Consider the following 15,296-nt stretch of genomic DNA (forward strand, 5'->3'; position numbering starts at 1 on the left):
AAGCAATAGATTGTATCCTGCTGCCAAAAGCTTTTACTGGAGATTATGACGAATAATCCATCTCCACATCTTGAGTAACTAAAACACCTGCTAAAAGAACAAAGTTTAGGATTGCATTGCTAAGTGTGAGGGTTACTTCGCGAAACTTGCTAAAAGAAAAAAGTTTAGGAACGTCCAGATCTCTAGGAAAAGCAGTAAAAGTTGTTTCTGAAAATTTTACATGGGAGTACAGAAACGTACTGCTAAGTGGAGGTTACTTCGTAAGATTAAACTGGTATCTAATTCACAATATTTTCTGGAGTTATTTGATCAATACAGAAAATTAATTGGCGCACTTTGTATAATGTGAAAAATCTCTACATCCAATATTTCACCCAAATATTATGGCCGGGGATTAGATTAACCCCTTGGGGACGGGTGATTCGGAAAAGCATTCGTACAAAATCAGAATCAAGTTGTAATTAAATAAAAAACGGTAACTTAAATGCAGTCGTTGCTAATTTGACAGACTTACTTTGCTTTTTCTTTCATTATTGTTAGTTTAATCATATATATAATCAATGTTAATTCAAAGTATAACTAAATAGTTTCATTTTGTACAAAGTATTGGTGAATTAAATAAATCAATCAATTATAACTCCGCCCTCAAATAAACTGCAAGTAAAATACTTTGATTACCAGTTTTATATTTTTNAACTGGTATCTAATTCACAATATTTTCAGGAGTTATTTGATCAATACAGAAAATTAATTGGCGCACTTTGTATAATGTGAAAAATCTCTACATCCTATATTTCACCCAAATATTAAGGCCGGGGATTAGATTAAGATACATTATAATAGTCAATGGATCTGACATTCCTAACATTCATTTACTAAACAATTTCTGATTCTTAAAATAACAGACTTAAGCAAAAAAAAAAAAAAATGTGCGAACAATTTTACTTACAAAATTTTAGTATTTTGATTTTCTAACTTGTTTCTATGTTGACCTAACATGTTACTTTGTGACAGAATAATAAGTGGAGTTTTTCATAATGGATGTAGGAATTGATAAAGAGTATGAGGGACATTTTAGTGAATTTTAATAACTAAGCACTTAAGTAATTTATGTTGAAAATAAGAAGGGAAAAATATTGCCTTTGTTTTTTGTCTGCAAGTTCCTGATTTAAAAAAAAAATTATATGAATCCTTAACTTCGATTTGAAATATATTAAGTAAGTGTATTTTAAATTTTAACTGTTTGAACCCATTTAAACTGGTTGAATATTAGCATTTGCATTCTTATAACTTCAATATGCTGCCCTTAGGGGTATTTTTAAAAGTTACGGATTAACTATTTGTAGTCAATGCATTTAAAACCTTTTTTCACTTCAAAACAAAAGAAAAAAAAACACAAGTCTGAGCAATGTTTAAAAAATTGCTTTGCAATTTTGTATAATTTTTGATTTACCTTTCAGTTCACAATTTTTCCCAATGTAAGGAACAGTACAGTTGCACTTGTAAGAATTATTTTTGTCTTCTATGCAGGTTCCTTTATTTTGGCAAGGATTAGATGAACATGCGCTGACTTCATTTGCAAAATAAAAAGAAAAAAAAAATAAACATGAAGAATTTGTAAGATAATGAAAGTAAGACACTATCCAACATAAAATAGTCGATAGAAAAGCGCACAAAAAACACATAAAAATGGTTGTTTTCTATTGAAAAGGATATCTTGTATAGTTATCATATCCAGAGGAAAACATAGTCTAAATTATGCATATAGTGGATGGTGATATCTTCGAGTGTGGATGGTAATTTCTTTTTCCATATACTATTTTCTTTTACATTATTAATAGTTACATTATTATTAATACTTTCTTACTGACAACTTAGATATTTCGACTGGACTCATACTTATGGACTCACCGGGACACTTATGGACTGGACTCACTGGGTCACAACTTATTTCCATAGGTTTCGTTTCTTCTGTAGAAGCAAATGAAACGTACATAACCAAAGCTGCCAACTTGTACAACCGTTGAGAAACAATTTTCGTAGTGGTAGCAACATTAGCATTATAGCGTATTAAATATTTAAAATTTATGAAAAAAATTTTAAACTACCAGGACAAATCAATTATTTGAAAAATTATGAATATAACATCTATTCGTTCGCTAGATGTCTTAATAGTTGTAGTTTTAAAAAGTTCCCTCCTAATTAAATTGTTGTTTTACTACCACTTGGTACAATCTTTTTCAACGCTCGTGCAAGTTGGCAGGTACGCATTTTGTATTTGATTAATATTATACCACATGCATATGTTATCTGAACTGACAACCGTGAAACAATTGAAAATCTCATAAAAAGTTGCAACTTGAAGAAACGTGTGAGCTCCTGTCATAGACCATGCATTTATCCTTTTCATACCAACAAGATATCTAATATACTTATTGTTATGTACTTGTTTGCAATTTTTTTTATCTCCCCTACATTCATGCAATAACTTTTGTGAATCAATTCCTTAGGGAAATGAAACTTACAATGAGCTATATTCAGAAGCTATCAGTAATTTACCAATAATTTTAAACTCCTTAAAACTGCTACTAGCAATGAGTAACGCTAATTCAATGGCATTTGTTAGCAGAATTGAATTTTATTTTCACTTAGTATTAAAGAATTTTAGTTTAACTGCTCAGTTTTTCAATCAACATTAAACAGACGTGTACACACTCAGAATGAAAACTACTAAATTGGGGGGAAAATGCCTTTTCGTGAGCATATTTTGTGGCAATTATACAAAAATAGACTGAAATCAGAGCTAAAAAAATACTGAAAAATCACCTGCCTGAATAACAAGATTTTAGTTCCACATTATAAGTTGCATTTTAGGTCGCATCATATGTCGCATTGTGACAAAAGCAATGGATACTGTTCAAAAAAAAGTTCTGAGTTATCATTACTCACAGATAACTAGCATAAAAGCTTTTAAAAATATAAAAACTGATTTCCTTGAAAATCTAAGAGTAATCGAGACTATTTTCAATCATTGTTAAATTAAATTGCTTTTTCAAGCAACTTGGTCTTCTGATGCTGGCTCTTCACCTTTAGATGAAATACTGAGGCACAGACCAGGGCTTCTGTCCTTGCCGTTAAAGAAGAACTTTGCTGACATCCCAAAATAATAAAAGGCTAACCTTTGGCTTATGGCTAGTACAACTAATGGTGCAGTATAGCGGGTGCTATTTGGTGCCGTAGGCAAAAGGTTAATAGAAACTGTCTTTCCATGAATGAATTTCAAAATAGTGTTCAGAAAATATTCATTTCTTAATTAATGATGATCAGTTCTAGAGAAAAATTGAAAAATGAAAATGACAAAGGAAATATATTGTTAGTGAGGGCATTGATTAAAAATTTATACCCTTTGTGTGTCACCTATTAAAATTGGTAATGAAGATGTGGTTCTACATCTCATTTAGTCAAAGAATTATTATAATTAATTAAGAATTATTATTATAATTATTTTAATTAAATTATAATAATTATTAATCATTTTATCACCCAAATATAATATTTAAGTATTTTGTTGAATACTTCACGAATTCATATTATACATTAAGAATATACACTTACAAATGTTTTAAATTAAATATGAACATAAAATTGAATATTAGAATCATACTTCATAACTTCATTGAAGTTAGTCATTCTAATAATATTGAAATTAGTCACATTTATCAACAATCATTAATTAAAACCACTTAAATTATTTTTAAATTGCAAAGAAAAGAAATGGTAATTATCAATCCGTATTAAATCATCATTAAGGACTGACATAAAACCAGATTGAACATCATGACAATAAGAAATACGACAAGCAATAGATTGTATCAGCAAATGAATAAAAATTGTAAGAATCACTTTATATAAAAGTTACACAAGTAAAAAGTGAACACTTGTGATAGCGTTATGATAACAGTGGCAATAGCAATGCTAACATTCATGGTTATAGACAGGTAAGAGTTATAATCATTAGTAATGAGGAGTATTAAGTTATACATTATCTTCAATGAATTAACTGGGACTTCGAATTTTCGATAATAATGTAAGACATTCCCAAAAGCTTTTAAATAATTTGTTCTGTCCACAGCCCTTTATCCTACACAGTATTAAACATAAACAGCAGCCATTGCGTGAGAAATTTCCTCATTCAGCTCTTCAATTGCTACTACATTTGGACTTACTGCGCATTGCTATGTTCTGGTGGCAATCATAAGCAGCAGCAAATCAGTGACAAATTTTCTTATAAAGCTTTGAAATTGCTTCTGAAATTGGTATTGCATCAGTTTGCTTTGTTCCGGTCCATCCATAAATAGTAGTCATTTAATTACAAATATTTCCATTAAGCTCAGCAATTGCTACTAGAATGGTATTACTGCGCATTGTTCTGTTCCGAAGGCATCCATAAACAGAAACCACCCAGTGACAAAATTCCCAATTAAGCTCTTCAGTTGCCACTAAAATGATTATTACTGCACGTTTCTCTTTTCTGGAAACATCCCTAAACAGCTGAAATTCCATGACAAATTTCTGCTTTACGCTCCTCATTTGTGAGAGAAATTAATATTACTGCGCTTTGTTCTGTTATGGAAGTATCCGTTTCTTCACAACTAATTAATTAGATACCTTTACTTATAACCTCTAACGACGGTGCTACTATCCCATTATATTCCTAACGCTTTCACGCATGCACACTTCTCTTTTAAGCGTTTAACAAAAAGCATTGAAATACAACCTTTTTCACAGAGTCGACCAGAATATGGAGGTTTGCAGTCACATTTATACCTATTAGGTTTTGTTGTCCTGCAAGTACCACCATTTTTGCACAGTTGTTTATTATAACAAACATCTGAAATGGACATGAATGCAGATGAAAACTGTAGAAAATTAATAAATCTGAGGAAACCATAACTTTCAAGTGCATATTATTCAGATAAAAAATTGAAACAATGACAGCAGAAAATTAAAATTATTATGCCATAAAAACTAAATTTTTTTAAGGCATATGCAGTGTTTTTAACGTTTAGTTTATTAATACAAGTATATTTGTACGCCCCGAGATGCCAAAATTATTTATTTTTATTGAGCATAATAAATATCCCTAATTTTTTTAATGTATATAAATTTAATGTATTTTTAAAGGATATGACATGTACTAAATGTTTTTTATAATGTACCTACATATGAAAACATTCCTTATTTTTCCTAACTGCAGTTTCTTTAAACACTTTACTAGATTTGGATTATAAATAAGAAAAAAATAGCAAATCTTGTAACGTTTTTAATTAATATTTTAAAGCTGTTTCGAGGTGGTTTTTGTATGTTGGTCATTACAGAAATTTCGCAAAAACGTAACAAACTTGTAAAAATCTCAAAAATTTTAAAAAATACAAATTGTTGCACATCTTTCTTCAGTTTAGGTATTTAGATAATCATGTTGTTATACATAAGATAAACCGGATGTAGAATTTTTTTTTCTCCACAAAATCGTGAGTTTCCCAGTGGGAAAAAAATTAGGATTGAAAGCAAATCAACCGAATTTTTAAACAAAGGCCTTCTCTTCACTATTTTTGCTTTTCAGTGAAAGTGTTTGTTTTGGTAAGTTCTATAAATACTATCAGTTTTGAATATCAGTTTTGTTACACCTTATACATTTCTTTACTCTTATTGACCAATATGAAGCATAATCAGAATTGTCAGCAATTTTCCAAGTCATGACATCCTTTTTACTTCGCATATTGCTGAAATTTATACCTTTACAACGCTCCTAGCTTAAATATTGGCATCGATGAATGAAAAATCAAGTTTGCTTTTGCAATGTATCCATTTATTCATCAACAGATCTTTATTTTGACTTGAACCAGAGAACGATTAATCTCCAATTTTGTAACCCCATAGGTATGAAATGTATTGGGAACAAGAAGGACTCAGTTACCCGACATATTTACCGAGTAACAGTTACACTGAGAGACTGAGTGGTGGGGATCAAACTCACTAACTCTTAAACATGAGCCCAACGCTCATTATTTATAATTTTCCGCATCGTATCGTCTTTCTGCAATCAGTTTCGCTTTTAAAGAACTCTGCCACAAAATGAGAAGGTGTTATTTAGACCCAAAAATACATTTTCATAGTTGCCTACTCATCCAGTTTTCCCAAAAGATTTTATATTCATTTTTAAAGTTGTAACAAAACTCTTGTTATTTCATTAAACATTTTTAATCTTAATAATTGTAAATAAGTTTGACTACCATTGCATCACCAATTACAATAAATATATGAACGCATAATACTCATTACTGTAGCAAATTTCAACTTGGCCAAAATATAAATATATTTCTGAGTAAGATTGTTTCTCGCTAATTGTTTTACTACCACTTAGAAATTTCATTCTCGTAAAGAGTGTTGGAAGGTATGCACTTAATTGTGTCTCATAGACAATTTTTACCTTTCAATTCGCAATTATTTCCTGTGTATTGAACTGGGCAAGTACAGTTGTAAGCATTTATGTTTACTTTGCAGGTTCCTCCATTTTGACAAGGATTGGAAGAACATGGTCCTGTTTGATTGTAGAGGCAAAATCAAATTATGTAAGTTTTAAGAGACAATTTTATAAAATATCTAATAGATTTATGACATAACAGTGCAATATGATGCAAATAAAATAAAAACATAATTTTTACCAAACTATATTGCACTTGAATGCAGTTTGATGAGCATGGTCCAAGTTAATTGCAGATGTAAAATTAATGAATATACTTACTAAAAATAATTGGACAAAATTAAAATGCCTGTACCATTTATAACGTGTTAGTGCAATGAAAAATGTAAAACAAATTAAATAAAAATTTAATTCGTATCAAACAATATCGTACACATACACAAATATGATAAGCATGGTACAGATTAATTGTTGAAGCAAAGTCAAGACATTTACTTTTTAAAAGATAACAATAAAAATAAAAATGTATTTATTACGTAATAGTGCATTGTGATACAAATAAAATAAAAATATAATTTGTATCAAACAATATTGCACACAAATACAGATCTGAAAAGAATGTCCCAGATTAAAGCAAAATTGATTCATATATATATAAATATATAAGATAAAAATGTGTAACTTAGAGTGCAATGTAAAATGTGATAAAAATAAAATAAAGACATAATTTGTATCATACAATATTGTACACAAGTATAAATTGGAGCCTGGTACAGCTTAATTGTAAATACAAATTAATGATTATACTTATCAAAAAAATTGAATAAAATTAAAATGTTTATTACGTTTATAATATAATAGTGAATTGTAATACAAAAAAATGCAATTTGTATCGAACAATATTTCACACATTTGAGGAGCTTGTTCCAGATTAATTGCAGAAGCAAAATTTGTGCGGATGTTTTTTAAAAATTATTATATGAAATAAAAATGCCTATTACATTTATAACGTATACGGGCAAAGTAAAATGTCATACAAATAAAATAAAAATATAATGTGTATTAAATAATATTGCACAGAAACAAAAATTTTTATGAGCATTGTCCATTTGCAACGTACTTGGGCATGATGATACAAATAAAATGAAAATATAATTTGTATCAATCAATATTGCATGCAAACACTGATTTAAAGAGAATGTTTTACCTAGATTTTAGAAGCAAAATTAATGCATATACTAAAATTACATAAAGTCATATCTGAAGCCGTATTAAATCATCATGAAAGACTGATATCAAAAACCAGTTTGTTCATCATAACAATACAAGCAATATATCAATATGTAATCAGCAAATGTATNAGTTAGACCCCATCTGGGCAAGAGAGTGTTTGATGTCCGGGTGAGCATTTTGGGGACAGAATTCTGGATCTGGGGAACCTAAAGGCCACAGAACTGGGGCTCACTTGGCCACCATATTCTCCAGATCTGAATACATCTGACTCATTTTCGCGAGGTTGTATTAAAGAGAATATGTACAGAGTGACTTAGAAATTTTCTTTTTCGTTAACCTTTTCGAGACGGGAGAGTTGTAAATGTATTCGTACGGAATCAGAGGCAGAATGGAAAAAAAGAAAATATGGCAGCTTAAGTTTGGTTTTGGCTAATTTGACAGGCTTATTTTTCACTTTACTTTAACTCTAGCACATCTGATCCATGTAGAGCAGAATGTTTTGCAAGAAATCCAGTTTTTCTTCCAAATTTTAAATCTATTGAAATTTCTTGCACATCAAAGTTTTTTTTATAGGTCATGATATACCTGAAACTAACTACTCGCCACCTAGTGAGTCAACAAAAGAAAAGTAGCCACTTAAATAAACAACAGGTCACTTCTTCTCATTGTTTTGTTTTTAACATATTTTGAATATTATTAAAATTGTTAGTATACATGAGTACATCAAAGCAGAAATGCTCTGGTAAGCAGAATTTCCATTAAAACGTCCAGAGTCTCCATTCAAAATTTTTATCTTTCGGAACCCATCACTTTTTGATGAAAAGATTCACGTGGAAGGAGAGTTCTATAACAATTCACATTTTTCAAAGTTGTAAAGTATACTTTTGCCTTTCTAAATATTTTTTAAATCAAGCTTTTTGAAATCAACATGTTTAACTAAATTTTGTCAAATATTCATATAATTTTTTATTCAGCTGTCTTTTTATAACAGCAGATTATTTCTAGAATGATATTGTTCAATTATTATTTTATCCAAGCAAAAAAAGAAGTTTGCTAAAAGTGGCTACTAAATTCATCGATCGATATTAGTCTCGTACTCATTATATTTTAGAAAAATGCGGATACTATGTTATTAGAATCAACCGGTCACTGCCTGGCAACTGAAAATTAAAATTTTTAGATCCACTTCATGATATTAAATGATAGCAACCTATCCATTTCTGAAAGAAAAATAAAAAATGACTTTTAAAACAATGTGCTTACCTATCAGACATGTTGGCCCACTGTAGGGCTGCTTGCATTTACAAGTGAAGCCTTTTTCATTAAAACTACAAGTTCCACCATTTTTGCATGGGTTTTCAGAACAAGGATCTGTAATGTTTTCAAAATAAACTATTTAACCNTTAAACAAACAACTGGTCACTTTTTCTCATTGTTTTGTTTTTACATGTTTCGAAAATTATTAAAATTTTTAATATATATGAGTACATCAAAGCAGAAATACTCTGGAAAGCAGAATTTTCATTTAAACGTCCAAACTCTCTGTTCAAAATTTTTATTTTTCAGAACCCATCACTTTTTGATGAAAAAATTCACGTGGAAGGAGAGTTCTATAAAAATTCACATTTTTCAAAATTGTAAAGTATACTTCTGCCTCTCTAAATATTTTTTAAATCAAGCTTCTTAAAATCAGCATGTTTAACTAAATTTTGTCAAATATTCATATTATTTTTCATTCAGCTGTCTTATTATAACACCAGATTATTTCTAGCATAATATTTTTTAAATATTATTTTATCCAAGCAAAAAAAGAAGTTTGCTAAAAGTGGCTACTAAATTCATATATCGATATCAGTCTCGTACTCATTATATTTTAGGAAAAAGTGGATACTATGTTATTAGAATCAATTGGCCACTGCCTGGCAACTGAAAACTAAAATTTTTAGATATACTTCATGATATTAAATGATAGCAACCTATCCATTTCTGAAAGAAAAGTAAAAAATGACATTTAAAATATTGTGTTTACCTATCAGACATGTTGGCCCACTGTAGGGCTGCTTGCATTTACAAGTGAAGCCTTTTTCATTAAAAGTGCAAGTTCCACCATTTTTGCACGGGTTTTCAGAACAAGGATCTGAAATTTTTTTCAAAATAAATTATTTAAAAACCGCACGAACATTTTATGACATGGAATGGAAAAATCCAATCAAAATATAATTTCACAATATATGAACTGTAATGAATATAGCATTACAAAACAAAATCTGCCATTATATACAAAATGAATATGTGAATAATATTCTGTACAACATTTTTCACACCGTGTTCCATTATATGGAGCTTTGCAGTCACATTTATACTTATTAGGAGATGTGGTTCTGCACGTGCCTCCGTTTTGACACAATTGTCTATTATAACAGACATCTATAAAGAATTATAACAAGGAACATATATTAACAGTAAAAATAATAGCCTGTAGGTTATTAAACTTTCGACCCCAATTAATTAAAAAATACAATTAGCGAAAACATTACATTCTGCAATGAGCTATCAAGTATGATTGCTTTTCTTTCAATAAATAAAAAACAAATATAGCAAGATTCTAAAGCATCTTTTCTAGCAAACTCAATTTTATTTAAAGATTCACACACGTCGCACTTCGAATTTAAAGATTCACACGTGTGAATAAGTGAAGCAACTTTTTATTGCAAGCGCTGTTACTTCAAATATCATAATTTTAGAGGTTTTCAAAAACTTGAGTTTTAGTAGAAGTCAAGGTTGTGCTACAGCCGTGATGGTTCAGTGGTTAAGGCACTGAGCTGTCATTGTGATAGATCGGAGTTCGATCCCCAGTGACTGCTGGAAGCCTACTCGGCAGCATATTGATTACCAGCTTTTCTTTGAAATAAAAATGACCTTTGCACAGTGCTGACCACATTGCCATAATCACGCAGTCGGTCATAAAATTGGGAAGTCTCAACCTCCATGAGGAGTCATTTCCCTCCTGGTTCACAATGGGCTGTTGCTGGAATGCTTTACAGTACTGGACTATGAAAACAGCGATTACAAGGCACTTTTTAAAAGCTTTATTTAAAAAACGTTATTTGAATTGATCATAGATAATAGTCAATGAGACATTTTTTCAAAATTATCGCGTAAGCAAGAAGGGTTTGCTAAACTTTGGTTGCCTAAAAACTGAGGGATCAAAAGGTTTTCGAAATCATTCTTATGTATTATTTGTAAAACAAGTAATTTTGCATGCACATAGTTGATAAATGTGTCAAATATTATTAAAATTATGTATTGCAGCTTTTAATTCACAGGCCTAATGCATTAACATAATTCGAAGAAACCTCAGCCTNATTTTTTCAAAATTATCGCGTAAGCAAGAAGGGTTTGCTAAACTTTGGTTGCCTAAAAACTGAGGGATCAAAAGGTTTTCGAAATCATTCTTATGTATTATTTGTAAAACAAGTAATTTTGCATGCACATAGTTGATAAATGTGCCAAATATTATTAAAACTATGTATTGCAGCCTTTAATTCACAGGCCTGATGCATTAACATAATTCGAAGAAACCTCAGCCTTATTTATTGCACATCTGAGCTAGGCTGTAAAAGTTATAGTTATAGAAACGACTTTCAAATTTCAATTCCGATGCGCTTAATGTCTTTGATGTCCTTAAAAGTTTCATCTTAGGAAAATTTTTCTGTTTCAATATCCTGCTCCCAAAAGCTTTTTCTAGAGATTATGACGAATAATCCATCTCCACATCTTGAGAAACTAAAACACCTGCTAAAAGAACAAAGTTTAGGATTGCATTGCTAAGTGTGAGGATTACTTCGCAAAACTTACTAAAAGAAAAAGTTTAGGAACGTCCAGATCTCTAGGAAAAGCAGTAAAAGTTGTTTCTGAAAATTTTACATGGGAGTACAGAAACGTACTGGTAAGTGGAGGTTACTTCGTAAGATTAAACTGGTATCTAATTCACAATATTTTCAGGAGTTATTTGATCAATACCGAAAATTAATTGGCGCACTTTGTATAAAGTGAAAAATCTCTACATCCAATATTTCACCCAAATATTATGGCCGGGGATTAGATTAAGATACATTATAATAGTCAATGGATCTGACATTCCCAACATTCATTTACTAAACAATTTCTGATTCTTAAAATAACAGGCTTAAGCAAAAAAAAAAAAGTGTGCAAACAATTTTACTTACAAACTTTTAGTATTTTGATTTTCTAACATGTTTCTATGTTGACCTAACATGTTACTTTGTGACAGAATAATAAGTGGAGTTTTTCATAATGGATGTAGGAATTGATAAAGAGTATGAGGGACATTTTAGTGAATTTTAATAACTAAGCACTTAAGTAANCCGTGGATATATGAATGGCGAACCCATTTATGCATCCATTTATTCATCAACAGATCTTTATTTTGACTTAAACCATAGAACGATTAATCTCCAATTTAGTAACCCATTAGGTATGAAATGCATTGGGAACATGAAGCACTTGTAAGAATTATTTTTGTCTTCTATGCAGGTTCCTTTATTTTGGCAAGGATTCGATGAACATGCGCTGACTTCATTTGCAAAAGAAAAAGAAAAAGCCAAATAAATATGAAGAATTTATAAGATAATGAAAGTAAGACACTATCCAACATAAAATAGTAAAGAGAAAAGCGCACAAAAAACACATAAAAATGATTGTTTTCAATTGAAAAGGATATTTTGTATAGTAATCAATAAGTTTATCATATCCAGAGGAAAACATAGTCTAAATTATACATATAGTGGATGGTGATATCTTCGAGTGTGGATGGTAATTTCTATTTCCATATATTTTCTTCTACATTATTAATAGTTACATTATTATTAATACTTTCTAACTAACAACTTAGATATTTGGACTGGACTACATTGCCTATGTTACTTTGTCACAACTTATTTCCATAGGTTTCGTTTCTTCTGTAGAAGCAAATGAAACGTACATAACCAAAGCTGCCAACTTGTACGACCGTTGAGAAACAATTTTCGTCGTGGTAGCAACATTAGCACTTTAGCGTATTAAATATTTAAAATTTATAAAAAAAAATTTAAACTACCATGACAAATCAATAATTAAAAAAAGTATGAATATAACATCCATTCGTTCGCTAGATGTCTTAATAGTTGTAGTTTTAAAAAGTTCCCTCCTAACTAAATTTTTGTTTTACTACCACTTGGTATAATCTTTTTCAACGACCGTGCAAGCTGACAGGTATGTATTTTGTATTTGATTAATATTATACCACATACATATGTTATGTGAACTGACAACCATGAAACAATTGAAAATCTCATTAAAAAGTTGCAACTTGTAGAAACTTGTGAGCTCCTGTCATACACAATTCATTTATCCCTTTCATACCAACAAGATATCTAATATACTTATTGTTATATACTTGTTTGCAATTTTTTTATCTTCCCTACACTGATGCAATAACTTTTGTGAATCAATTCCTAAAGGAAATGAAACTTACAATGAGTTATATTCAGAAGCTATTAGTAATTTAAAAATTATTTTAAATTCCATAAAACGGCTACTAGCAACGAGTAACACTAATTCAATGACATTTGTTAGCAGAATTGAATTTTATTTTCACTTAGAATTAAAGAATTTTAGTTTAACTGCTCAGTTTTTCAATCAACATTAAACAGACATGTACACACTCAGAATGAAAACTACTAAATTGGGGAAAAAAATGCCTTTTTGTGAGCATATTTTGAGGTATTAAAACACAATTACACAAAAATAGACTGAAAGCACAGCTAAAAAAAATGCGGAAAAATCACGTGCCTGAATAACAAGATTTTAGTTCCACATTATAAGTTGCATTTTAGGTCGCATCATATGTCGCATTGTGACAAAAGCAATGGATACTGTTCCAAAAAAAGTTCTAAGTTATCATTACTCACAGATAACTAGCATAAAAGCTTTTAAAAATATAAAAACTGATTTCCTTGAAAATCTAAGAGTAATCGAGACTATTTTCAATCATTGTTAAATTAAATTGCTTTTTCAAAAGCAACTTGGTCTTCTGATGCTGGCTCTTCACCTTTAGATGAGATACTGAGGCACAGACCAGGGCTTCATGTCCTTGCCGCTATACTGGGAGAACTTTGCTGACATCCCAAAATAATAAAAGGTTAACCTTTTGCTTATGGTTAGTACAACTAATGGTGCAGAATAGCGGGTGCTATTTGGTGCCGTAGGCAAAAGATTAATAGAAACTGTCTTTCCATGAATGAGTTTCAAAATAGTGTTCAGAAAATATTCATTTCTTACCATCAGTTCTAGAGAAAAAAGTGAAAAATGAACATGACAAAGGAAATATATTGTTAGTGAGGGCATCGATTAAAAAGTTATACCATTTGTGTGTCACCTATTAAAATTGGTAATGGAAATGTGGTTCTACATCTCATTTAGTCAAAGAATTATTGTAATTAATTAAGAATTATTATTATAATTATTTTAATTAATTAATTAAAAATTATAATAATTATTAATCATTTTATCACCCAAATATAATATTTAAGTATTTTGTTGAATACTTCACGAATTCATATTATACATTAAGAATATACACTTACAAATGTTTTAAATTAAATATGAACATAAAATTGAATATTAGAATCATACTTCATAACTTCATTGAAGTTAGTCATTCTAATAATATTGAAATTAGTCACATTTATCAACAATCATTAATTAAAACCACTTAAATTATTTTTAAATTGCAAAGAAAAGAAATGGTAATTATCAATCCGTATTAAATCATCATTAAGGACTGACATAAAACCAGATTGAACATCATGACAATAAGAAATACGACAAGCAATAGATTGTATCAGCAAATGAATAAAAATTGTAAAAATCACTTTATATAAAAGTTACACAAGTAAAAAGTGAACACTTGTGATAGCGTTATGATAACAGTGGCAATAGCAATGCCAACATTCATGCTTATAGACAGGTAAGAGTTGTAAACGTTAGCAATGAAGAGTATTAAGTTATACATTATCTTCAATGAATTAACTGGGACTTCGAATTTTCGATAAGAATGTAAGACATTCCCAAAAGCTTTTAAATCATTTGTTCTGTCCACAACCCTTTATCCTAGACAGTATTAAACATAAGCAGCAGCCATTGCGTGAGAAATTTCCTCATTCAGCTCTTCAATTGCTACTAAATTTGGAATTGCTGCGCATTGCTATGTTCTGGTGACAATCATAAGCAGCAGCAATTCAGTGACAAATTTTCTCATTAAGCTTTGAAATTGCTTCTGAAATTGGTATTGCATCAGTTTGCTTTGTTCCGGTCCATCCATAAATAGTAGTCATTTAATTGCAAATATTTCCATTAAGCTCAGCAGTTGCTACTGGAATGGTATTACTGCACATTGCTCTATTCCGAAGGCATCCAGTAAACAGAAACCACCCAGTGACTAAATTCCCAATTAAGCTCTTCAGTTGCCACTAAAATGATTATTACTACACGTTTCTATTTTCTGGAAACATCCCTA

The 15,296-nt window shown here is 30.0% G+C and overlaps 1 protein-coding gene across 1 annotated transcript in view; it reads right to left on the reverse strand.

The window, feature by feature from the left end:
- LOC107442536 (neurogenic locus notch homolog protein 1) overlaps positions 1-15,296 on the reverse strand; it is a gene marked incomplete in the record, with an annotated part of 313,056 nt that overhangs the window by 113,617 nt on the left and 184,143 nt on the right. Inside the window, 3 exon segments of the mRNA XM_071185571.1 lie at positions 1,454-1,570; positions 4,778-4,891; positions 6,491-6,546. Coding sequence (XP_071041672.1) covers positions 1,454-1,570; positions 4,778-4,891; positions 6,491-6,546 — 287 coding nt within the window.

Source organism: Parasteatoda tepidariorum, chromosome 9 (assembly GCF_043381705.1).
Source record: "Parasteatoda tepidariorum isolate YZ-2023 chromosome 9, CAS_Ptep_4.0, whole genome shotgun sequence".
Lineage (NCBI taxonomy): Eukaryota > Metazoa > Arthropoda > Arachnida > Araneae > Theridiidae > Parasteatoda > Parasteatoda tepidariorum.